This window comes from Cervus canadensis, chromosome 11, assembly GCF_019320065.1.
Source record: "Cervus canadensis isolate Bull #8, Minnesota chromosome 11, ASM1932006v1, whole genome shotgun sequence".
NCBI lineage: Eukaryota > Metazoa > Chordata > Mammalia > Artiodactyla > Cervidae > Cervus > Cervus canadensis.
Genome location: NC_057396.1, coordinates 33,270,112 through 33,298,040, shown reverse-complemented (window position 1 = coordinate 33,298,040; position 27,929 = coordinate 33,270,112). Strand labels below are relative to the sequence as shown.

Sequence of the window (27,929 nt, the reverse complement as noted above, 5' to 3'; positions counted from 1 at the left end):
AATCTCAAAACCTAGCATTCCTTGGCTGAAACATTACTTTCCCCCGTAAGGATACCATTTCTCTGCACTGTTAAGCACATTAAAGGAGCCTATTACCAGTTATGAAGTTCAAGCCACTGCCTAATTGGCTTCGGAAATACTGCCCCACCAAAGATGTGAGAGCATGCAAAGAAAGCACTAAGGACTGAAATGATAGCAGAGATTAAAAATATGCTAAATTAATGCACTTCTCGGTTGTAGCATTATGAGCAAGCATTATTGTGGATAAGGCTTCTATTTTTTCCTATTGGAAACTCCATTCTCTTTAAAAGATCAACAAGAAGAACCAAAAGGGAATTCCCTAAGGTCAGCTCTGAGGAAACATAAACCTCTAATTCAATAACTCTGCTACTGCTCTGAAAAAAAGGCTTTATTATTGCAACATCCATATGGAGCCAATTGGACATTAATGACTAATCAATCCCTCCCCTTTCTATTCTACTTAAAGTGTCACAAACCATGTTTAGATTAGCCCATTTCCTGCTTAGGGTTGCTCAAGATGTCTTTTGTTCTTTCAGGACCAGCCTGATGGAGGCAGCTTAAACAAACACCACGACCAGAGTGGCGCAGGAGTTATAAAGTGCCATATGTGAGTGAACAAAGGGGCTATACTAAAGCCTTTTGTGGTATTTGTTAATGTTTTTCATCTGAGCTTAAAAAGGCTTAATGACTTTGTGGTGAGCTGATGCATGTGGCTCGTGGCTTTGCAAAATGAAGGAAATTCTAACCAGTGATGTACCAGTCTGTGTTTCCAAGAGTCTCCTGCTTTCAGTTTTGGTGCCCATGTTTACTTTTTCCTTTTAATTCTCAAGTTATATTTGCTTTACACAGACAGCTCAACAGAGCCCTTTATTTTATTTCAACTACAGGATCCAAGGGCAACTGAGATAACTTATGTGATTCTTTATTTTAACGACCTGAAGGTAACAGAGAACCTTCAAATATTCTACTTATTATCTATTTGCTATTTGTATGCACAGGAGGAAGGCTTACAAGCTGTTGAGCCCAGGCAAAAAGGCATTCTTTAAGTCTGAACCAGAGACCACTGTGCAGGAAGTGAGACAATAACAGGCTCTGGCTTCCTAAATTTTCAGGAGAACCAGGCTCAGATTAAAGCAGATTCCCTTGGAGAACACAGAGTCTGGTAAAAGGCTTTACTTAATAATTCATATTGCTCAGCAGTTTCTGGCTTCACCCAACTCAATATATTACCGTAGACTCTACATGAAATTAAGAAGCACAAACCAAGATGAAGCAAATCTCAGAGTTAGTTAACAAAGATACTGTTAAACCCATCCGCTCATTTCCATCCTTATCACTTCCTCGATTGCCTTGCCCTCACTGTTTCTTGTGGACTACTTGAAATACTAGTTTTATAGCTGATATTTTTATTTCCAGTTTTGAGTTACCAGGCCCCACTTAAATACCTCTTCCTAATTTCAGCCAGGGTGATCCATCACAAGTGCAGTTCTGACCAGGGCACTCCTATATTAAAGTTTTCAATGGCTCCCTAATGCCCAAAAGATGAAGTCTAAACTCCTTGGTATGGTACACAAAGCTCTCAATGACCTGGCTCATGTCATCCATGTCACTATGGCTCCAGTTCCATCTCTGGCTACTTGAATTTTTTTTTTTTTTGCTTTATAATACCAAACCACTTCTAGTTCTCTATATACCATCTTGTTTTATGCTAGGAACCCATGCTTTCCCTTTTCCTAGAATTTCCTGTCTGTTTTGCAATCAACTCATTCTTTGACTCATGTCAGGGATCATCTTCCCCAGACAGTCTTATCTGGTTTGTTATGTTGGGCTAAGTATTTTAGGCTCCCACAGTACCCTGTGCCTATCTTACATTTATTATATTTTATCCAAATTGCCAGTTGCACGGGCCCACCTTCTTCACTAGACTATGCACCTCAAAAGGGCAGGAACTACACCGTGTCTTGCTCATAACTGCTTCCTCAGGGTCCGGGACAAGAGCTGGCATAAGGTACGTACTCAGTTGTCACAACAGAGAGCTTCAGACATCTTCAACAGTGACAATTTTGGAGTGAGATTCAGATGTTTACACATTGTACTAGAACCCAAGAATCTCTGAAATTAGATTTTGTATAAACCCCACTATATTTCTTATATTCTCTTAAGTACTTTGTCTTACTTGAACCCTCTGTAAAATCAAAAATGGGTTTCTTGGGAATATGAACCCACAGTTGTTTGGAACTCAGAGATCATTGGTTCTAATCTTCTTTTATTGACTTTCCACACTGTACAATTCTGAAATCCCAGCCTCCCACTTTCAGGGAAATCCTGAAAGGATGATAAGGCAAACCTGAGCTTTTTTGATATAGTAAATCTAAAAGCTATTCTAAAGCTATGGGGTTTGTGTAAATACAACTGAAGCATACATTCAAACAGGCACATGACAGGACCTTCCCTAGACAGAGTCAATATGAAATGGATAAAACATGTTCATAAAATTAGAAATTTTTAACATGAGATGGATATTAAAGATCATCTAATCCACATCTGAGGTTAGAGAAGTTAAACTGCCCAAGTCTCACAGTTAGTAAATGGCAAAATAACAGTGAACTGAAATGTAACTACTCCCAAAGGTTCACACTTGCCATCAAAATACATTTCTAAAATGGTCAGCTGAATTGTTTCAACAGCATCTAGACTTAGCTTAAAAAGTCAACAAAACTAATTTGATTGGTGTCTCCTTTTCATTTCATTTGTCCCAGGAAATCTGCCTTTTACTAGAACAAGAGATGCAGATCATAGGTACAGTAGAAACCAATTTTTTTTTAAGGTTGGGGATATGGAAATAGTATTAGAAGGAGATGGCTCAAGGATTTTGGGTAGCCAACTGAATTTTGTAGTCTATCAAAAATTCTTTGTCCTGAGATTTGGTGAAAGTATCTGAAATGTACTTAATATCTGTGTGGTTTGAAAGACTAAAAAAAAAAAAAATACTTTCACAAGTTTCTACTTCTCATTATATTTTTCTGACTTTTAATGAAAACCAACAGGAAATGGGAGTCAGTACAGCTCAGATAGTATATAGCTAGACAGATCTGGGTTTGAATTTTAATTTGATCCTTCCTAAATAAGTAACCTTGGGTAAATTATTTCCTACCTCTGAACAACAGACAACAGTTTCATCTCCTTATAAAAGAGAGCTAATATCTTCTGCTTTTCTGGGTCTTTGTTGAGCATTAAGTAGGAATGTACATTTCTTAGCAGTGACTGGAACACAGTACCCACTCATTAAACAGTAAATGCCCTTAGAAACAGCAGTAGTAATAATGGCAAGAGAAGTAGCAGAATGTCTATTCTAGTACCAAGAACACAGCAGGTGCTTAACTCACAGGTGTTCCCTTTCTAGTCCTTCCTCATACCTGGGTGATATTTCCTAAACTGCACAGTTCTGTCCTTCAGGGTAGTTACCAAATGAAGTCTTAGCTGGCGAGTGCAATTTACTACTTAGAGGAGCTTCTTTTCTGCCCCAGAGCTAAAAATATATTTCAAGAGTGTCCTTGATATAGAACTAAAATACATCGAATATGCATAAGACACAATCAAAAAGAAACTCTTACATCTCCCCAGTTCCCACTTGTGGGAACTGTAGCCAAACTATGCTGCTCAGTTCAAGCTAGGAAAAAAAAAAAGGGGAGGAGAACAAACCACTATCTTGTGAATTTATAGCTTTTTATAATGGACTCACTAGAATAACAAAGGATTAAGACTACTGCCTGTGTAATAAGGAAAGCGCAGTGGCGCTTCATGGACAGTGGACAATTGTTTTCCCTTTCTCCTCTATTAGCTGTTCTGTGGTTCTGCAGCGTGGAGTAGCTGCCGTTACCCTTTTCCATCTTGTCCTCATGCAGGATCAACCTGCTGAATGAAAAGTGAGCTTATATTGAAGAAGTATGAAGTGATTTCTCTACCATGAAAGTAAATATACATATACCAGTAAGCTGTAATTTTTATTTTTAGTAAAAATTTTAAATAATTGAATATATTGCTTATGACATTCTTCTCTCCAGGGCTGAGACTTGGGATATTGTTTTAGTTCAGAATTACTTTTTACATCCTATTCCTAAATGTAACAATCTACAATATAGCACAAATACTGATGAGTTCTTACACAATCTCTTCCCTCTGGTACCATGACCTAATTTGGGACATCATGTCTAAGGGTAAGTATCCACTGAACAAAAACAACTAAAAAAAAAAAAAAATCACTCTCCTCTAGTGAGAGGCAAAAGTATAAGACTGATTTGTAAAGCACTGAACAGTCACAGCAGACAAAGAAAAATCATATGTAAATGAGTATTATACCCAGGAGGAAAATATGTATTTTTAATATGACTTGAATAAAAATCCTCCTAACACCTACTCAGCTCTCTCATGATGTAATATGAAAAGATAAGCACTGAATATCCCCTCTGAAATGATGAGAACAGAGGAATAAAGATAAAGAGACTAACAGATCACCAAATCAACCTAACTTCTGCTTTTCCATTATTTTCAACCTCTATATGTAATCGAAGTCAATCTTAAACAACTAAAGGTTAACGCCTGTTTAGTTGGTGGCAAAGCCCAAATTCCTCAGCCTTAGTTCTGTGGAACTCAAGGCCCTAGTTCTATGGAACCCAACTATTTTTTATAACATATTCAATTCAACAAATATTCACTGAATACAAACATGTGGAAAGTTCTGTATTGGGCTTGGTGGAGAACACAGAGATGAGAATTGACTCTTTCTTTCTGAAACTTCATTATGAATGTCCGTGTGCTTTACCATTTCTGAGTCTGTTTGGATTATTCATTCCCTCAACTGAAAATTCTTCTCTTTCTCTTTGTTTTTCCAAACCTAGGCTTATCTCCAGCTCTATTTCTATCAAGCCTTTCAGAATAACTGCTATCAACAAAGCACTGTAGCTTCCTCTTCTAAATAGCACTCTTTTCTGTTTCTCTAATTTATCTAATCTAAATTATTATTTAATAATAATTTATCATTTATATCTAATGATATATTTAAACACACAGCACTTTAGGTTGTTTTGCTTTCTGTGTATGCCAATATAATCACCCTAGCTACATTACTAGCTCTTGAAGAATACGGTACAGTCCATCTTTCAAAAATCCTTCTCTCCATGTCCCTAACAGTGCTGTGCACATAAGAGACAATCAGTAAATTATAATTTGAACATGTGGGTAAAATTAAAGATTGGGGGACTCTTAGCAGGGATAGATCCTGTTTGCAAAGACCGAGCTAGTAGAACTGGTGGCTTAGTCTACAGAGTTGTGTTGTGTCCAGCTCTTTGCAACCCCATGTACTATAGCCTGCCAGGCTCCTCTATCCATGGAATTTTCCAGGCAAGAACACTGGAGTAAGTTGCCATTTCCTATTCCAGGGGATCTTCCTGATCCAGGAATTGAACCCACATCTCTTGCATCTGCTGCACTGGCAGGCAGATTCTTTACCACTGTGCCACCTGAGAAGTCTACAGAGTATCACTTCTAAAGATTATGAAATAAGAGATAGTATGTGTAAACAAACAGTGATAGGCAAGCAGAGTAAAATGAGACAGTGAATCTACAAGAAGGAAATATTCAAAGATAAGAACTTCTTGGTTAAAGAAAAAAAGATGGCAAGTCAGTAACAGAAAACCAGAGAACTGGGTGGTTATTGGACTTTGGGGATAAGCACAATTATCAGAATTTGAAAAGAAGGAAAGGATCAATCAAAAAAAAGAAAAAGAAAAAGTTTGGTCTCAAATTCAATCCTGACCTTAAGCAGAGATAGCTTAAAGAGCACACCAATTGCCCTGAGGCTCTTTAAATTCCACCAGCCTAAAGTGAAGTCACTCAGTTGTTTCTGACTCTGTGATGTCATGGACTACAGTCAGGCTCCTCCATCCAATGGGATTTGCCAGGCAAGAATACTGGAGTGGGTTGCCATTTTCTTCTCCAGGGGATCTTCCCAGCCCAGGGATCAACCCTGGTCTCCCGCATTGCAGGCAGACTCTTTACCATCCGAAACACCAGGGGAGGCCAAGGAAGCCCAAGGTCCACCAGGCTAAGGTTGGGCTGAATTCTGTAGCCAGCAGATGGGAAATTAAGCGGCTCTTGGTGCCAAGAGAAGAGGATTCTGGAACAGGGAACACTTTAACAGCCAGTCACTACATAGTCCAGACCTGGCAGGCAGCCTCTATCAGCCAGCGTTTACTCTAATATGCTGGTTTATGTGAAGCAGATGTACATACTGCTGAGGAAGCATAGACTCACTTTCCCAATCCCATTGGGAACATATGCTGCTGCTCTTGTCCTGGGTCTAATTTCCATGGTAGATAGCATTAAATCTTTTGCCACCCCATTGCTATAGCAAGATAGGGGGGCAGGGGTACTTCTGTGTGATTCAGTAATGGCATAGACAAGCATTTCTTCCCCAGAACAGAGGATATTCAGCTAGAAAACTAGATAATTGTGTCTCTGTGTGTGTGTGTGTGTGTGTGTGTGAATGACGCTTCTTTAAAAAGGCAGCCCAAAGAAAAATAATCGGCTCTTCGTGCTAAGATCCTCACTAAGGGGATGCTGCGTCTTTGATTGGGCTCTCCAGCTTAAGCAACTCGGAGAGGTAGGTTGAGTTCTCTTTATGGAGTATTAGGGGATGGAGTTATACAAGAATCTTGACATTTCCTTCTCTTGTCCCATCAAGACGATCCATCACTTCGAGAGTTCAATGGAAATTGTTTTCTACCAACATTAAAAGTTATTTGGGAGCTTTTAAGACACAGCAAATATATTTCTTTAAGAGAAGTTTATTTGCTTGTTTAAGAGAGCTGCACTTTATATATAGTGCTGATATAAACTGGTGCACAGGATCCTCTAAAACTGTTTATATCCACAGTAAAATACATTTTTGTGATACTCATACCACAGACTTAGTCCAGAGCCAAGGGCTTTTTGAACTCTGCTTATCTCCCAGCCTTTGTGGCTGTTACTTAGTCTTCACCATGTCCTAGGTCTCCCTGGCCACACATCCTGGCCTCAGACCTCAGCCTGCTGGCTCCATATGGACTTCTTTGCCTATTAATTTCTCTAAGATGCCTGGAAACCCGTGGAAGGCCAGACCAGGAAGTCCACAGCAAGGTTCTGGCTAGTGCTCCCTTCTCATTTACCTGGATTTTTTAAAAACTTTAATATGTATAATTCCCCATGTTTTATTCCTGGTATACAGTCTAGGACTTAAATACCTTCTTGGACAAAGACATCTCATCTCGGGTATATGTCAATGATAATTTCACTTATATTAAAGACTATGTGGTCCTTATTTTACACTTGTTACATTCTGGCTGACTTAAGGTGAATGATTTCAATTGTATGGTAGTAGGAAAAAGAGTTAAAGAACTGTAGACTAGAAATTACCTAGACCAACTTCTTCAACTATAGATGAGAAAATTCAGGAAAAGAACATGACTTACTTAGAATGGAACAAATGGAAGTTGAGTTTCCTAACCCTTTAGGAAATACCTGAAGGAGTGTCTTGTGGAGAAACTGTAAGCCTTATTTTGTTGGAATCCAAAAGTAAGACTAGAACCAATGAGTAGAAGTTGTAAAAAAGCAAAGACAAATAACAAAGAATTAATAATTAGAACTAGAATGAGTTTCTCAAGAAGTAGTCGGTTTTCTGTCATTATACTATTAAAGGCATTTGAACAGAAGTAAGATGACTACTTGTCTGGGATATAGAAAGGGATTTCTTGGATGGAATTGTCACTCTGATTACATGTCTCTCCTTTATTCCAGTTCTGAGAATCTAAGTGTTGTGATGTGAAGCACTATATCTGGTGGGCTTGAACTAATAATGACCCTTACATTCCAAAGTATAAGCAGATGTAGTCTTTAAATCCGTCCCTAGATTATATTCTGGTTTGCCTCTGCTGCCTTGGATGAGCCCTGTATCATCAAGTCAATCTTCCTTCTCTGCCAGGAGTAAAGAGCCAGGGAAGAGAAAGGAAATGAGAAAAGCTTCCGAGATTTCCCAAAGTGTGGATCAAAGGGTAAGCAGGACTTTTAAGAGAAGACATTCACATTAAGTGGTGCATTTTTTAAGGAAAAAGGAAAAGTTGCAGTCCCTGTTATTTGTCTATAAACAGAGAGCTTAGGTTGACAAAAATAAAGCTATCTTGAGATTTAAAACGTAGAAGCAATCAGAAGTTCACACACAAAAAATGAAGCTTTCAGAGGGTTAAGGCCATCTTGGCTGGGATCCAATTCACAAATTCAGTACAAATCTATAAAACCTTTCTAAGCAAATCTGAGAGCAACTGTTTTCTAAAAGGGGCTATTCTTGGTACACGTATCCATTTCCATTCAAATCAATGCAAGTTTTTAATACATGGAGGACAGCACATCATTACAGTTCCAATCCAGGGTCCAAAAGCCTTCCTAATGATAATCACTCTCAGAGCTCATCCCTTTAAGAGCTCATATTCCACTATGCCCCACGTCAAAATGAGGTGTGGCCTCCCTCTGCGACTGGGACACAGTAATTAAATTCGAGAATTAAAAGAAGTGTTAGAAGAATGTTTTCTTAACTAAGCTATTTAAAAAAACAGAAAAAATAAAAGTGTGTGAGAGAGAAGAAACAGAATGGAAAGAATACATTAAAAAAAAAAAAAAGAGGGCAAGCTACCACTATTGTTGCTGGGGGAAGAGAAGGAGAAGAGAGGGAAAGAGAAAGGGAGCGTCCAGCTGTGAAAGTAACTGGGAAATACTACTAGAGAGATCTCATTAATAGAAAGAAAAGATCAAGGGACTCAAAAATTCAATTCAGGAAGGTATTGGTCTCCTGTTTTATTTCTCTGAAGAAAAGGAAAGAAAAACTAAATGAAAGCTATTGTGGACTGATCACCTTTCTTATATGAAACACGTTCTATTTTATGAAGGCCCTAATAGCAATCTTGCATTTGGAGGGAACCCTAGAAATAATGGAGGACTTCTCAGGAGGTGCTAGTGGTAGAGAACTCCCCTGCCAATGGAGGAGACATAAGAGACGTGGGTTCGATCCCTGGGCTGGGAAGATCCCTTGGAGGAGGGCATGGCATTACTCCAGTATTCTTGCCTCTGAGATTCCCATGGACATGTAGCCTTGTGGACTACAGTCCATGGAGTTGCAAAGAGTAGGACACAACACCTATAGCAACACTGCTAGAGATAATGGAATCCAACATACCTCCTTTAAAAGATAAAGTTAAGCCCAGAGGCATTAGTCACTTATTTGCCTCTATTTAGCAAAGGACTTCAGTCCAAATTTCCCAATAACAGACCAGAACCCTTTCTACTATACTTTGAGACCCTGAAATTAGTAGGGTTGGGATAAGAACTGCACTCTTGCCTAAGGAGAACAAGGAGAGGGGAAATGCCAAATGAAAAGTCCATAAAAAATTAAACATCTGTTTGTCATTCTTAATGCATGGTGACAGACTCAATTAATTGAGTCCTTTCTTCCTTACATGCCCTACATAGGAGCTAACGAATGTTGTGAGTTCAATACAAACAAAGCCATCAAATGCTCCAAAGTATAACAAGACCTTAAACACATTTCCTAAGCCCCCAGCACTATGAATTTGTAGTTTTATAAATATCATGGTGAACAAGAAATGCTGTCTTGTCATATTCAAGCCAAATAACAGCTGGACTTTAAAAATAAAATTTTGAAGACATTTGCCTTTTATATTTTTAATTTCTGTTTTCTTGGCGTACAGTTTTGTCATTTGATTTTGATGAGCGGTTAATACACGTGCACAGCTGCCTCTTTTGGTGACCTTTCCCTGCCGCTTCTATGCTCGAAGCTGTGAAGCAGGTCTACAGATTGCTGACTAAGTGATATTGGCATTTTCACAACTGGCAGACACTTTCCTTTGAAGCCAGGCTGACTTTAGTCACTTCAGATGCCACACAGGAGAATGGGTTGAAAGCAGAGGAAGGGATGTTAGTTGCTCAGTTGTGTCTGACTCTTTGCAATCCCGTGGACGGTAGCCCACCAGGCTCCTCTGCTCTGTCCATTGGGATTTCCCAGGCAAGAATACTGGAGTGAATAGCCACTTCCTTCTCCAAGGGATCTTCCCAACCCAGGGATCGAAGCTGGGTCTCCAGCACTGCAGGCAGATTCTTTACCATCTGAGCCACCAGCGAAGCCCCAGAGGAAGGGGAGAGTCCCTTAAAACTGCCATTATGCATTATTCACAACAGACATAGAAACAGACATAGAAAACAACCTTAGTATACATGAGAGGATGAAGGATAAAGAGATTGTTTTATACATATATATTTTTGAATGTGATAAAAATATTATTCATCCATAAAAAAAGAAAACTCTGCCACTAGCAACAAAGATAAATGCTATATGATCTCACACATACGTGGAATCTAAAGAGGCTAAACTCATAAAAGCAGAGAACAGAATGGTGATTTCCAGGAACTAGGAGGAAGGGGATATGGAAAGATATTGGTCAAAGAGTATAAACTTCCAGTTGTAAGATGAATACGCTCTGGGGATCTGATATATGGCAGGGTGACTATAGTTAAAAATACTGCCTATACACTTGAAAATTGCTAAGAGAGTAGTTTTTTAATTTTCTCATCAAGTAAAGCTAATTTGTGACGTATAGAGGTGCTAACATTGTGGTAATCATTTCCCAATATATATATGTTTCAAATCATCACAGTTTATACCTTAAATTTGCACCAAGGTTATATGTCAATTATATCTCAATAAAGCTGGAAAAATATCTCAACTGTTCAAAGCCAGATCATGTGTGGACAAAGAAGGGATGACATCCTGAGCCAGAGCTTAAAACTCACTTGCCAGTGGAGCTTACCTAAGTAGCTTCCACTCTGAACCTCTGTGGGGAACAAAGAAGTCTTGATCTTCTTCATACTTTTCTCAGTGATAATTATATCTGCCTTATTATCTATTTTTTTTCCCTTTTAATCTTCCATCTTCCTTCACTATACTTTAAGTTCTAAGAGGTCAGGAACATATTTGTTTTGCTTCCTTTGGTTTATCCAGTGTCTAGTTCAGGGACTGGCACACAGAACAGGCACTCAAGAAATGTTTGTTTGTTTTTAAACCAAGATTGAATGAAAGAGTGAATACATTTTTTAATATTCTTTCACTTCAGTTCCTTCTTACTAGCGAAGTGGAGAAAGTATTATGTGTACCTGTTATCTACTCTGACTTTAATATGAACTGAAACTCCAGCAGGCTTTGCAATCAGCTTACGCTTGAACAGATGCCAGGAAATATCCTGAAGTCAGCAGAAGGCTGCTACCCATCCCAGCAGTCCTCACAAAGGCGCTCCACTTCTGTCGGTATTAGAGCAGGTAACTTGACTCCATTCATGAACTCACAGTCCCCCAAAAGCACACGAGGTCTCAATGGCAACTCTGGGCAAGCTTCTGAAGGGAGGTTTTCACACGCTCCTTAAGCTCCTGGGCCACTACAGACCTTCTACTATTACACTCATCAGGCATTGCTGTTATGTGTGACAGAGTAACACGAGAGCGGGTGCATGGCATGACTTGCTATATTTAGGGGAGAGGAAATGGGCCATACTGAGGAAGGTCACAAGGAGTTTGTTCAGAAAAATGAAGGCACCACTTATGTATCTGTATGTACAAGGGGTGCAGGATAGCACAGTACTTAATGGCTTGGGTTCTGGAGTCAGTCTGCCTAGGATTAACTCTCACCTCTGCCCTTACAACCTGCATGACCTGTGGCAAGTTACTTAACTATTCTCAGCCTTAATCTTCTCATCTGTAAAATGGGAAAAAATACCTTCTTTACATAGGTGTATATGATTTAAATGAGAAAATATGGGTTAAAAGCTTAGCACATTCTCTGGAATATAAATGCTTCATAAATGTTTGCTTAAAAAAAGCATAGTAATTAGGAAATTAGCTTGAATCCAAACAATCTGTGTTTGAACTGAATGGAAGTTCCAAAGAAGCTTCTATATAATATGTTTCTCTAGAGTTAGGCCTTTTATTTTTTCTTTTCATAATGGTTAATAACTCTGACTGATTTTTAACTTACCAAGCATATGATATCATCAATTAGATTATTAGCATTACTGAGAGGCAAATGACTTTATACCTATTGTACCGTTAAGAAGGGACACCAGGTATGCTGCAGTCCACGGGGTCATAAAGAGTTGGACACAACCGACCAACTGACCAACCACACGGTTAAGACACTAAGTGAAGAAAGATGAATGACATTAAGAAAACTCAGAACAAGGATAAGGTGGTAGAATTCTCTAACTCCTAGTCTACCAAAAAAAAAAAAAAGAACAGACTAATACTCCAAAGTGACTGAAAGTATTATTTCTTTGTGTCTGGTCAAAAATTAGGTACTCTACAGTACCATCTTCCAACAAAACTGAGATGGGCCACACCTGAATAACTGACTCCCTAAACCACACAACCTTAGTCCTTACGGGGCAGGAGGGACCTGTATCTCTACATCAACTAAACATCTACATCCAACCATCACTAAAAGCCATGCCTAGTTCAGATGCTGCTATGAAAAGTCTTTATACATTTTCAAGGGATTAGGGTCCTGGAAGAAATCATACCAGTAAAAGGGATAACAGTAAGATTCTTCCCCTCAAGCTAAAGGACTTTAGCTGGGACCCAAGATGGGTGAAGTATTGTGTTACTTTGAAGAGAACAAATTAATCTTCCCTGACTGGTGGGAGGGATTCTGCCAAAGGCACAGCTAAAGGGAAAACCAGTCCCTACTCTGTGATGACACAGTAAATAACCAGGCAACATTACTACTGAAGTGCTGACCTAACTCATAAATTGTACCCAGCCTCTGGGGAGCAATTTCTGCTGATTCGCTGCTTGTGCATTTGAAACAAACAAACAAAAAGGAAAGAGGAGCGGACAGGCATTGATACTGCTGGGGGTAAACACACTGATAGTAAAGCTGGTCTTTATCATCCAGACTTTCAAAAGACTTTGTAACGGTTAGTATCCAGACACAGGCTGGGCCTTGCCCAAGCAATTATTAATTTTACACCAGATCTGCTTCATACTATCATTTAGTTTCCAGAAGGGTTTGATTGCACCTGGGAATCACTTGTACGGGGGTTAAAAAAAAAAATCCTTCTTTGTAAGTTTGTCCCTAAAAAAAAAAAAAATAAATAAGGATGTCTTGAGGTGGTTGAAAGACAGAATTTTGTTGTTCAGTGGAATGTAGAAAGTTCTTTTTGCTATGTGTTCAGTAACAGGATCTAGTTGAATTTCAAATTCCTCAACTGTAACTCACAATGAAGACTAACATTTCTTCTGTTTTGCCAAGAAAATTGATCTGGTTACTTCCAAGAAAGACTATAAAGATCCTATATCTAATTCAGGCGCACCTCTAGAGACACAGAGCCGCAGAAAAGAGCTACAGAAAAGCCACTCACCCTCTGCATCTTCTGGCCGGGTAAGATCGATGACACCTGGGCCCAGCTTTCCATCTTCACTTGACTTTCCTGTTAACTGGGGCCCCAAATTTTCAAAGCGCGTTCTTTCCTAGAGGAAAGAATAACCAGAGACTTATTCTAGCTTCCAAAGCAGCCACTTTTTCCTTCCAATTTCTATCTTGCTTAATGGATGAAACTTGAATTTACAAACATCATTTCTGACCAACTGGAACTCAGAAAATCTTTCAGGAAGATTCCACTGAAGCCTGTTTGTGGAACCAACACTGCTGACAACACCTAAACCATAGTAGCTCTAAGGAAAGGACATCTGTGGCAGGAAAACTGCCAGGGCTGTACTGCACATCTTCTCTCTGTTGGATTTGTTCCAGTAATCTAAAAGGAATGCAACTGAAAGGTGTGAGCCAAAAGCACAAAATCTGAAAGAGCAGTTTCCATTAGAATATACCATTATTCAATGGGGAGGGGAATTTTCCCATTTAGAGATCATAGCTTGCCTTGGTACTCCTGGAAAAATACAAATCAGAATTTTAGGCAAGAAGATTTCAAAAACAAATATTTCAAAGCAGGCAGACTAGATGACGGCACTGATGCTATATTTTGTTTAGGAGTTTGAACTGTAACTTCCTGGTAAGTGAGAAGCAGGACATCACTCCCGGCCAGCCCTTGAGTCAGGAAAGTTAAACACTTCCGCCATTATACTAGGAAAACCCAAAGGTGTTTTACTTGTTAACCTGTCCTTCTAGGCGCAGTAGTCTGAAGCATCACCATGAACTCTCCTTCTGTTGCTCTCTGGATCAGTAGCAGAGAGCTCATTGACCAGCCTTAACATGGTGTTCTTGTCTGCAGAAAAACAGCACGTGTCTCCTTCTCCCCTCCTTGTTTCTCTCCAGACTCAAACTTGGCTTTGTGTTGTGCTTATGAATGAATGAAACCTTGTTGTTCATTACTATGAAACAATATTAAATGTCATGTCAGCTTGAATTTACAGACATGAAATAGCAGCTTCCAGCTCCGGGAATGGTTTCTGCATGTTATACTTAATGCATTATGCAGCAGTAGAGTGCCGATTGCTGTTCAGTCTATTGTTCAATGACCTAGTTCTGTACTGAGCATGTTCGGCATTAGATGGAAACACTCTGAGTGTTCTCTTCTGTAAGATGTTTAGAAACTTGGAAATATTCTTAAAGAGCAAACATACAATTACTTGATAGAGGCTGTGCCTCATTTGTACAGCCTCACTACATTTGTGCTTTCTAATATGATTATTTTTGAATATCATTATATTTCTATAATTAATTCCCATCAGTCAAATTGTGCAGGAAGTCTTCCAGTTCCCCTTCATCATGTAATGTTGAAATCTGTGTTGGAAGAAAATACAGTATAAACCTTGCTTTAATCTAGCACCATTTCTATGAAAGATGGCAACAAAATTATAATCATGAATTTCCCCAACTGGGTAATACTAACTAGTTAACAAAAGCAGTATGTGGGGAAACCTCTGAAACATGACACTTATTAAAAAAAAAAAAAAGTGAAAATAAAAAGTAAATTAAGTATGGTTCCCCAATATCATCTTATGTGACAACACTGCTGCACAAGAACAAATTATCCAGATGCAGAGGCCACAACAAAAAGCAACCGCAAGCCAAGCCGTGCGGGAGTTGCACACATTGTTGCAGGGAGGACAGCTGCTTTTAATCAGCCAGTTTTGATTACTGAGTAGCACTTTTGGTTGTCATGATGTGAAGCAAAAGAAAGTGAAGATGAGGAGTACCAGGGACAGCAAAATAGTCAACCTTTGTTTTATCACATTGTTTCGCATTTCAAATATTTGCATGTGAATGCTTTCCCTACGTTAAATGCAAAAGGAGTTTTGATGTGACACCTGCAATCTTCTTGGAAGAACAACCTTTAGCTGTATTTTCATGGGGGGAAAAGCAACTTTCTCTGAAAATCAACAGATCATGCTACCTATCAATATGCATATTTCAAGTATCTTTCTAGTCATTCATTCTCTTTGATTTTACCGGAAAATATTCTCAGTAAAAAAAATAAAATAATAAAGTTCCTGAAAGAATATCAATATTTTGACAAGGAAGGAGAAGAGGGAAAATTACATGCCATGGTTTGTAAAATCCTAAGACAACAAAGCTTACATGATGATAATATCTTTTCTTTTATAAAAAATGAAGTGCACTCACAATTCAGTAGTATCAGCTTGTTTTTAATCATAACAAAAAACATTCAGAACATTCAGCAACACATTCTCAGTGTCTTTGAAGTCATACATTTTTCTGACTTCATTGAAAAAAAAATCTACAGCAGAGATAGTTTCCTTATAAAATATCAATATTTTGACAGAGTAGAAGTCAAGGAAGAATATCCCATGAAATGCTTGTTAAATAGGCAGAAAATAAATCAATGATAAAAATTGTTTTGGGCAGTGGGCTGCATTTTATATTTGGTAATATTAAGCATTTGTGTTTGAGATTAAAGAAGGACCCTGCAAAGCCATGCCCTTTCATATAAATTTCTACCTAGTCTCCCAGAAGATTTCCTTCTTTTCTTCAAAGAATAGCTCAGAATATTTATTTGCCAGCCACATAACCATAAGATAAGAGGGTCTGATGTCTACAAGTTAGCTCAGGGCAGCTGAGCTAAGCAAAGATTTTACCAGTGAGGTTGAACATGAGCCTAGTAAATACAGGATGTGGACATGGGCACAGAGAGAAGTTTAAAGATTCTTTAGCTCCAAGAGGCCCTCAACTTCTGGCCATTAAGAACCAATGGGTATGTCCCCATATGGAAATACAGACGATGGCTGGCAAGCTCTTAACTCTAAGTTTTCCATGCACTTGAACTAGTTTCCATGAGGTATGTGGTTCCCAAGTAGATATTCTGGAATATAAACAAAACACCTCAATGCTAATTTTAATCTCAACCCCCCAGGCAGGAAAAATCCCCAGTCTTCATGATGACAGTGAAATGTGCATTTTACATGCAGCGATATGATCAGACACTTACTTATGCATTGTCAGTCACAAACATGCAGGCAACATAAAAGTTATTGAAAAAAATTAAAGTCAGCTCTGCTGTGTTGTAGGACTGTTGGCTCTCTAAGTGCTTTGAAATTATGATGTATGAGGTAGATGTTGCATATTAAATAAAGATATTTAAATGATAAAGCCCCCTTTAGTGAGAGCTGATGAATGTTAAATGTTACAAGCCACAAGACGGTAGCATCCATCATCTTCACATATTATCAGAGTCAATGACGGGGCAGCCTCACTGATGACAGATAGACTGCTGCATTATTATCCCTTATTTCTAGAGTCACTGAACAAACCATTCAACTCCTCAGGCATTATTTTTAACTTTGCATTAAATTAGCAACTTTTCCCTTCCTACCATAGCAAGATTGATCAATTCTGTCTTTGCATCGGTGGAGAGAGAGAATGAATTTGGGGTAGCTAAAAAATAAGAGGTTTGTTTTCATCTAGGGGAAAAAAAAATCAACTTCCTCTTACTGGCAACAAATGTAAAATTGTGATATGGGGAAAGAACAGCAATGAAACAGTAAGCACACAATAATGGCTTTTCTTTGCACTTAGATAAAAGCTGAATTTTTGATGTGCACAGTATATTTTAATAAAATTTTATATACTATGTTTTATACACTTATTGGCTATTCCATAATAATGTGTGTGCTAACAGTAAAATTGCTCTTAAATTTATGTGTGTTATTTATACGTTCCCACGTAACAATGCTTTTTGTTGTAAAAAATATTCTGTTTATTAATGTAACTTTACAACCACTGCATCCAAGATCCGTGGTAAATTAATGACATTTTTATTATTTTATAGTGTCATTAAATTTTTACTGATCACTCCATCAAACAGAGGCAGTAAAGGCCATAATGTAAACTGGGACACTTAGATCAGGCAGCAGGAAGACATTCCATATAGTCTGAAGAAAACTGCTAGCAATAAATGATATTTATACCATCTTTAAGCATGTGAGAATACTTGGATAAGTTTGGCAAAACTGTTTCAGTAGTAGAGTGGATTGTATACTTAAATAACAGTTTGCTTGCCAGCGAGACAAGCCTTTTTCAAACCATATGCAAGATGACTGATTTCAGCCATCTCCTGAAAAACAACACGTGAAAGGTAATGGTGTACTGGGCACCCTCCCACTGGATTTCTGAGACTGACCACCATGTACCACACCTCAAATGATTTCAACACAGTCCTCCTTTCCACAAACCAAAGTGTAAAACTGCACATGCTGAGAGAGGCTTTTTGTTTGTTGCCTTACAAATAATATTTCATTTGACAGGCAGACATGGCTGGACAATGATGTGATGCATTTTATTCCAATGGTTGAAATGAGAGGCACTTTACCAAGCTGTATTCAAAGGTCTTTTACAAAGAATATCTGAATACAAGCTCATCCATAACAGGCACAGAACACACACCTAAGAGGCCATTACTTAACACTGCAGATAAAATGGGTAAAAAATAATATCATGTTACTTTCACATGTAAGTTACATTATAATTAGTATACTTTACACTAGCCCTTAGATGCTCTGTTCATAGAATATTTGTATATATATATTTTATACAAATATTTTATAATAATACATGCACATTATATATATATTATACTTCTGTATTTAGAAGACAGCAAACAGAAAATTCTATGCTCATGTACTCACAAATTTAGAACCAATCTCTTACATAGGGATTTTTGTATGAATATTTTTTAATAAAAATTTTGCTGACATATCTTAAAATAAATATTTAAATACTAAAGAATCTTTAAAACCATTCAAATTTGTGATAATAAGGACTTTTGCAGAGAAAATTAATACTACAGTGTTACTAGCCATCTTTCTGCATACTCCTGAAGCAGTTTTCTAAGAGAAATAACGAATACATGCATTATAAATAGAAATTCTCTAAAGCCTGATGCTGTGAAAGCACACTTAATATGCCAGTAAATTTCAAAAACTCAGCAGTGGCCACTGTTTTCATTCCAATCCCAAAGAAAGGCAATGCCAAAGAATGCTCAAACTACTGAATAATTGCATTCATCTCACAGACTAGCAAAGTAATGCTCAAAATTCTCCAAGTCAGGCTTCAACAGTATGTGAACTGTGAACTTCCAGATGTTCAAGCTGGATTTAGAAAAGGCAGAAGAACCAGAGATCAAATTGCCAAAATCCATCAGATCATCGAAAAAGCTGGAGAGTTCCAGAAAAACATCTACTTCTGCTTTATTGACTACGCCAAAGTCTTTGACTGTGTGGATAACAAAAAAGTGTGGAAAATTCTTAAAGATATGGAGATACCTCCTGACCTGCCTCCTGAGAAATCTGTATGCAGGTCAAGAAGCAACAGTTAGAACTGGACGTGGAACAACAGACTGGTTCCAAATAGGAAAAGGAGTACATCAAGGCTGTTTATTTTCCTGCTTATTTAACTTATATGCAGAGTACATCATGAGAAATGTTGGGTTGGATGAAGCACAAGCTGGAATCAAGATTTCTGGGAGAAATATCAATAACTTCAGATATGCAGATGACACCACCCTTATGGCAGAAAGCTAAGAAGAACTAAAGAGCCTCTTGATGAAAGTGAAAGAGGAGAGTGAAAAAGTTGGCTTAGAACTCAACATTCAGAAAACTAAGATCATGGCATCTGGTCCCATTACTTCCTGGCAAATAGATGGGGAAACAATGGAAATAGTGATAGACTTTATTTTGGGGAGCTCCAAAATCACTGCAGATGGTGATTGCAGCCATGAAATTAAAAGACGCGTACTCCTTGGCAGAAAAGCTATGACAAACCTAGACAGCATATTAAAAAACAGAGGCATTACTTTGCCAACGAAGGTCTGCCTAGTCAAAACTATGGTTTTCCCAGTGGTCATGTATGGATGTGAGAGTTGGACCACAAAGAAAGCTGAGCGCTGAAGAATTGATGCTTTTGAACTGTGGTGTTGGAGAAGACTCTTGAGAGTCCCTTGGACTGCAAGGAGATCCAACCAGTCCATCCTAAGGAAATCAATTGAATATTCATTGGAAGGACTGATGCTGAAGCTGAAACTCCGATACTTTGGCCACTTAATGCAAAGAACTGACTCATTTGAAATGACCCTGATGCTGGGAAAGATTGAAGGCAGGAGGAGAAGGGGACGACAAAGGATGAGATGGTTGGATGGCATCACTGACACTATGGACATGAGTTTGAGCAAGCTCCGGGAGTTGGTGATGGACAGGGAGGCCTGGTGTCTGCAGTCCATGGGGTCATAAAGAGTCAGACACAACTGAGCGACTGAACTGAACTGAAGGCCACGACAGTATTCTGAGATATTATCTCTCCTTAAAGTTTCCGCTCTGTCTAAGTTGATAAGTACTAGCCCCCCAAAAAGGGTTTGCCCATTCATCTGAGCTCCAAGCTTTGGTGTCTGTCTGATCCTGGAAAGCTCTTTTTCAAAAGTAAAGACTTCCCTGCAAGAGTTTTCCCCTTACATGACTCCCCTTCCCATCCTCTGTTTATATTAATAGCAACTGGTCAGTACTGTTTGTCTCACTGCTTTTCTTGCCCCTCTCTGCCCAGTTAATCTTCCAGGCTTGTTGATTCTCCTTCTGTAGAGCTTCTTGCACTGATCCCTCAGCCTGCAAAGCCCAATTTCTTCATAAACTCTATAACCTCTCTGATCTGTCTACTCTCTGATACACAAAAATACCTAGCCTTCCCTATATAATTAGCTCCTAGTTACATGCTATATTAAAGAATTGAGCTTTGGATCATGTGTACCTCCAACTCTTCCCCAAAAGCATCAAAAGATTTTTCAAGCCAGGGACTGTCTTGCACCTTACCTTTTTGATACATCTTATATAACATTTAGTGTTAGTGTCCGTAAACATTTGCAGGTTTTTGCAAGCCCACAGAATTGATTAATCCACATAAATCAAAAACACTTTGTACAAGTGTGTTCAAAAAGAACAAGAAGAACCAATTTTATAATAGTTCAAGTTTGTGTAAGAGATGTTTAGGTTCAACCCTCCACATTGTATTAATGATGTCTCTTTGGGCAGTAATCATCAAAACAAGGAAATACAGAAAAATGCCATAAATATTTTGTAAAAGAGGGAAGTGAGCCATTTTAGAAGAATACACTAGAAAAATACAATTTAATTATACAACAATATGAAAAAGAGGTTTTTGAGTCTGACTTGGAATTTCTGCAGCTTAACACATACATCTTTGCAAAATCTTTACAAAACACTGGCAAAAGAGCATAATATCCACCACAAGTGTGTGGCTTAAAAAACAGTATACATTTGAAAATTTAAAAAGTCTTCTGTTTGTTTTTAAACAGGACAATGCTAAGTATAATGTTGAGAGAAAGTCTGTGCCTTACTCTGAAAGACTTGCTCTAATTCCCAGCTCTGGACATATCTGGCCATGATGTGATTCTCAAGACACACTACTTAAGCACACAGGTAATTTCCTTTTTATTGACTTGAAAAGCAATCACTTTATTAGTATTTATTTTACATCCTTTATTAAAATGTAGTAATTTAAGGAAGGACTGAAAATGAAAGCTTTATTTTAGAAAGTAACCACATGTACTTTCAAAAAGGTGATTCTTTTTTTGGAAAGAGTTATTTTGGAGCCAGTGGGATTTACTTTCACAGGGTTATTTTGATGGTCCCAGAGTCAGTTATCACAATAAAAAAAAGACTCTGGCTGTTAGAAGTGAGGTAATGAACCTCATTGTTAAATACCATTTTGTCAGCTAAAACTATTAATTTCTTTACTTTTTAATATACTCTTAACACCAAAGCTGTGCTAGGAATCATGAATAATTTAAGTCCTAAGTTTTCCAACCATGTTTGCTTCTCTAGGATATGATTGGGGTGGAAGTAGGAAAGGGTGTCACTTATTGACCATGTACTAAGTGCAAGGCTCTTTGCAATGAGTATTTCCTTTTATGCTCCCACTGATACTACAAGGAAAAATATTATTATTGCTGTCAGTTTTGCAAGAGAAGAGGCTCAAAAGGAATTTTTTATATTTTAAGTCACTTAACCAAAATTTAGATAGGTATTTGGGCTGAGGTGAATTTAGAATAATAACTCTACAACTTAATTACTATGTGATATCTCTGAGCCAGTTTCCTCATTTGTAAAATGGAATAGAAAATGCACATGCTGCAGGGTTGTGATGATTAAATAAGAGATTATACATGTGAGTGCTTTGCAAATATAAAGCAGCTCATAAAATATCCACTTCTGTTAAATATAGTATTAGTGTTTGCTAAATGTTTCAAAGCTAAACACTAATGAAGATGGTGTCCTGATCTAGAGGCCGATAGCCATGCTCCTGTGTCAACAACACAGCCACAAAACCAAAGATGCTTTCATTTTTGTCTTGGTTGCTAAGCATCTCAGAATTAAATCTAAATTTTAGCCTTAGGAACTATGTAGTACCTGGATCTTCTTTCCCTCTATTTATAAGCCTGCAAATACTCCCCATTATCCACACGCTATGTTTTTGCTGTGTTAGTCATTCAGTCTTGTCTGACTCTGTGACCCCATGGATTGTATCCTCTGTCCATGGAATTCTCCAGGAAAGAATACTGGAGTGGGTAACCATTCCCTTCTCCAGGGGAGATTCCCAACCCAGGGGTCAAACCCACGTCTCCTGCATTGCAGGCAGATCCTTTACCATCTGAGCCTCCAGGGAAGCCATCTATCTACACGAGGAGAACCAAACTTCTCTGCATGGCTCATTCACCCTTACGTGCTCTGGCTGCTGCTCCCCTCACCAGATTTATGTCTTTCTCATTCTGGTTTATTGCCTCTGTTCCAAGAAGACAGAATTTCTTGGAGTTTCCTAAATAAGCTACGATATTTTTTGCCCTTGTATATTTGCATATACCATTCCCTCTTCTATTAACAGAATGCCCTTCCTTTATGGATGACATCATAATTAGTCTACTCTAGGCCTAATTAAAGCATTTCTTCTGGATAAAATCCTTCGTTGACTGCCTTCTACCAGCTCTCCTATTTTGTTCCATCACCACACCATGTTTATAGAAAAATGCATTATAATTATTGGTTTATATGTCTGTTTACATGTTTTCCCAGCATACTTCTTAAGATGTGGTGTCCATATCTTATTAACTATAGCCTCAGAGCCTCTCATGATGTTGGCACATACTAGGCACTTTGGTTGGTTGCTAAATCCTAATAATGCTAAATTGTTTCTCATTTTTCATTTTTATTTTACTTTAAAATTAAATTATTTTCAGATCTTTTTTGAAAATAGTGAGAGAGAGATGATTAAAAGGTACATAAATACAAGGGAAGATATGTAAGTCAGTTGAACAATCCAGTGATCTGGTCAGGGCAGGCTTACTGCTGAAATATAGGAAATCTGCCTAGCTATTACTATTCAAAAGGGCTCTGCAAAAATCTTCCCTAAAATCTCAGTAACAACCATTTCCAAACATTCTTCTCACAGTCTTCCATTTCTGAGCAATCCATCATTAGCAATTCATTCTTGGAGTTAATTCATAACGTCAATACTTTTATGAGAATACAATAGAATAAACCGTTAAGCAAAAATCATACTAATTTCAGTTTAAATCTTCTAGAGAAACAAGAAAACCTCTAGGGAAGATAATCCAAATGAAGCTACATAAAGAAAGACATAAAGAATTTGACCAAGGGGGTTCTTTAGGTATTCTAATCATAAAAGAAAAATAATTTCACAAGAGTTTGGGAATGGCCAAGCTAAGCAAAGATGGCTAAGGGCTGAACTGTGTTCTCTTAAAATTCATGTGTTGAAGCCTTAACCCCAAGTACCTCAGAATGTGACCCATGTTTAGAGATAGGGGCTTTAAAGAGGTAATTAAATTAAAATGAGGCCATTGCTGCTAAGTCACTGCAGTCGTGTCTGACTCTGTGCGACCCCATAGACGGCAGCCCACGAGGCTCCCCTGTCCCTGGGATTCTCCAGACAAGAACACTGGAGTGGGTTGCCATTTCCTTCTCCAATGCACGAAAGTGAAAAGTGAAAGTGAAGTCACTCAGTCATGTCCGACTCTTCACGACCCCATGGACTGCAGCCCACCAGGCTCCTCCATCCATGGGATTTTCCAGGCAAGAGTACTGGAGTGGGGTGCCATTGCCTTCTCCGAAATGAGGCCATTAGAGTGAGCCTAATCCCATTTGATTAGTGTCCCTATAAAAGGTGTAGATTAGGATATAGAGAAAGACACCAGAGATGTGTGATCACAGAGGAAAGACCATGTGAGGACACGGTGAGAAGACGGCCATCTGCAAGCAAAGGAGAGAGACCTCAGGAGAAAACAATTCTTCCAGAGTCTTGATCTTGGACTCCTAGACTCCAGAATTGTTAGGGAAAAATATCTGTGGTTTGAGCCACCCAATCTGTGGTATTTTGTTATGGAAGCCCCAGCAAACTAGAAATAATACAGTAGCAACATCTGCCTCTTGTATCAAAGTAACAAGGCAACCAGTTTTAGACATGAGATCCTACTAGCCTCAGAAACAATTCTCTGGAAGTTTTTGCCATTAGGATCTAATAGTGATTCTATCTTTTGACAGCTAGAGCTGGCTAGCTAGAATTCATCAAAAGTGAAAGTTCTCCCCTAAAGGGAGAAAAGTTTTCAAAACTCCAGAAACTCATACTTGAGGCAAGACACAGAATCAGTAAAGACTGACCAAGTTCAGGTCACCTGTCAGGAGGCTCATACATGCCACTGGACAGTAAGTTCCTTGGAGGAGGGAAAGCAGCTCTTGATTCTCTCTATCTCCAGCTAGGATTGTATCCTATGAGCACAGAAGCATGTAGCACATGCCTGCTGAAATGGGCTAGTGTCTGCAGAACTTCTTGTGGATATGTTTTATGGAGCTTTCAAAAACATTCTCAAATGATGTATGCAAATTCCCCTCAGGATTTGAAGAGTAACCAAGCTAAGCAAGTTCTCTCTCCACACCCCTGGCAAGGACAGTATCCTGTATATCTCCTGTAACATACACTTAGACTCTTGTCACTGATCATCAGATGATAGATGACAAAGTAGCATTAACTCTGAAGACATGAGACCGTTTTAGGCTTGGGAGCCACTGAGTTAAATTAGTTTCATCAGGATTATAGTGCCTATGCTTTCTGTCTCATTCATATGGTTCTAATATGGTTTTAACCAATTGCAAGGTTATTTATAAGTTTGCAACTCCCAAGTAGAGTTATAAAGTGTTCAGATTTAAGCAAATCCAGTTGTGTGGTAGCCCAACTCCACTTATATGTGGTTTCCAACTTTTTATTCCTATACAGAACATGATACATATTTTTTCCTGAATATTCTCTGATTAACTATTTGTTTCAGTAACAAGTTCACAAAAAGTTCCATTGTAAAATCATACAAACTTCTATTAAAATCAAATACATGATTTAAAAACTGGAGAATTTTATCTCCACTTAAACCACCAGTGAGAATTTATTGTACTAACATTTGTCACATGAATAAAGAGTATCACAATGAAATGAATGACTAGCTAAGCAAATGTCTTTGTCCAGAAAATTATCTTGGGAATTTTATTTCTTCAAATCTAGGTCTTGATTTCAGATACCTACTCAATTTACAATGTGTACTTTTTAAAATTGTTTGTGGAAACACAGGTACAGTTTATTCAAGTTAAAGACATCAAAGCTATATAAACCAAGAAAGAATATTTTCTTCAAAAATATACCTTCTATTTCAATTTTAGCTCACAAACTGATCAATTTAAAAAATTTTCCCTCAGAAACATAAACACAAAAAATGGAAAAATGTAAGGTATTACCACCATGTATTTGTTTTGATTTATGAGATATATAAATATATCACATTTCTTAAGAGGTTTTCCTATAATTTAAAGAAATATGTGTTCTACAAAAATAACACATATCTTAAAAAGAAAAATAGGGGGTATGGAAAAGCTTTAGTGCTGGAAGGAAATATAATGTAAAGACCTCTTCGTGCAGAGAGCACAGAGCCCAAGAAGCAGAGAATGCTTACCCCAAATCCTGCAGCTGACAGGTAACAGATCCAGGACACACCTCTTAGCCTCACACCACGTAGCCTACAGACTCCCAGTCTCCTGTTGCTTCCACTGAACTATTGTGCATTGCAAGTGCTCTTTACAAACTAGACTAGCTCCTGGTTAATTTACCTGTAAAATGAGGGAGCTGAACCAACTTATCTGTATGGTTTCTTCCAGCTCTGAAATCTTATAATTCTATGATACTCAGCTCTTTTACTCCTGAGACCCACACTGGAATACACATTAGTAAAATCACTTTGCATGTCATAAAAAAATATTGAGCAATTATTCATATTCTCAACAAAATCACTCAAAAGATAATCCATTTGTCAAACAAACCTACCAAACCATGGTCACACTTAGCCAGAAAGCATTTATTTGCTATTTCTGAAATTCCATCTCCACCATGCAAAAGTGATAAAGGGAAGGGACCTCAAGGAAGGGAAAGGCAAAGGGGAAAGTAAAATCAAAGGAAAATGTTTCATCTAAATTTGGCATGAATATGTCTCTAGTTTGATATTCATCACGGTGGCACTAGCACAGAATACATCCATTTTTGTTTGAATGCAAAGTAACATAAATACAAAGATTGCTGGTAAGAAGAGGGCCTCTTTTCAGAAAAAACTAACTCCTTAACGTCAAGATTTTGCACATTCTATTAGTATCCCCTTTTAGGAAACAAAAAGTACTAATAAAGTCCCCTGAAGACACAAACATCTTGTCAAATAAAGAATAAAAATAACCCAAGACAGTCTGATTATTTGTGAAAGAAGCTTTCTTCAAGATTAAGCAAAATTAAAATTTAGAAACTATGCTTCATTTCTTGAAAATTTTTTTAAAATTGGAATTTTTAAAATGAGTTTAAAGAAGAAGAAAATATTTAGGATTCTATTCTAAATAGTACTCCAACATGGTAGCATTACAAAGGACAAAAGATAGTGCCCAACTGTGGCAATATGTGTTAATTGTATGGTTTTCCAAAGATGTGGGAGAACTGATATCAATTACAGTATAATTACCATTACTTCCAACAGAGTTAACATGTAGTTACTACAAAGTAACATACAATTAACTGGTGTCACATTGCACACCAGACTAAATAAGATACAAATTAAAAATTCCCAAATGTAGCCGTAATACTCTTCTATCTCTTAAAAAAAATACAGTAACAACTTTTCTCTAATAATGTCACAGCATTTTTCAGGAATTGGTGCAAATATTTCAAAGAGGAAAAAAACCCAGACATGTAAGTTATTAAAAGTCATTTTTAGCTATACAATGAAAAACTGCTTAGGGAGAGAGGTGTAGTAGAAAAAATTTAATAACCTAAAGCTGTTGTAAATGAAATTAGAATTTTCCTCGTTTCTTTCAGCTCTTGAAAATTACAGAGTTAAGTTTTAAAACCAATTTCAAGAACTTTCTTAGTTTTTACTGGTACCTACCTAATATTTTCCAGTTATTTACAACACCAAATAGGAGCCTGGTTTAGCTTAATGGTGCTAGAAAAAGACACAGAAATGAGTGAGGCTCGGTCTAAGAAGGGAGTGTACACAGATTTCTAGTCATTTGCTATGTGAAGTGGCAAATCACGTCTCATATCATGTCTCTTATCAGGAGGTGAACTGAAGAGGCAAAGAATGCTGCAGTTCAGTCTGAAGAAGTAGAATTCCTCGTTGGAATGTCTCAAGTCAGCAACAGTAACATAGGATGCCTCCACATGATGCATTTGAGAGGGGCATGAGTGAGAACACATACACGCCAAATGCTCATCCAGGTTTAATTAGAAGAGAACTGAAAATGGCAGGGTGCAATGCTGTGAAGTTGATGAGAGGACAAAAGGAAAGTAGCTGTATTGAAAATACAGTGTATCTACTATATCCGTTTCAAACATCTGGGCTTCCAATTCTTTATTGAACTCATGTGTAAGAGTTACTTGGGAATATTGCAAATAGTTATAGAACAGGAACATGCAAACTGCTTTGTAAAATACTTGCAGGAATGAACTCTTGCTAAAGTCTTGAACAAATGGGTGAAAACTGCTATGAGATTGTTATCTTTTATTAAATGTGTGAAAACCATGAAGAGGTTAACATGCTAAGAATAGATGTTGTAAACAGCATGCTATTAATATAACAGATGATATTTTATTAGAAATGTATGTTTTGCAGATTTTTGAAAATTTAGTTAATTTCCTATATCTGACTTTTGGTTTTTATATGCTTAGTTGAGATTAAATGAGGCCTGACACA

The 27,929-nt window shown here is 37.8% G+C and overlaps 1 protein-coding gene and 1 long non-coding RNA gene across 31 annotated transcripts in view; one reads left to right on the top strand and one right to left on the bottom strand.

Moving 5' to 3' along the window:
- SOX6 (SRY-box transcription factor 6) overlaps window positions 1-27,929 on the bottom strand; it is a 672,686-nt gene that overhangs the window by 33,068 nt on the left and 611,689 nt on the right. For all 30 annotated transcript variants that reach the window (XM_043481411.1, XM_043481400.1, XM_043481420.1 and 27 more), the window contains one exon: window positions 13,530-13,638. In XM_043481411.1, the coding sequence (XP_043337346.1) occupies window positions 13,530-13,638 (109 nt within the window). The remainder of the gene's footprint in view (window positions 1-13,529; window positions 13,639-27,929) is intronic.
- LOC122449610 lies at window positions 555-27,704 on the top strand. The gene is made up of 3 exons (XR_006271983.1): window positions 555-628; window positions 20,943-21,066; window positions 27,295-27,704. It is a non-coding gene; the product is annotated as an uncharacterized LOC122449610 (long non-coding RNA).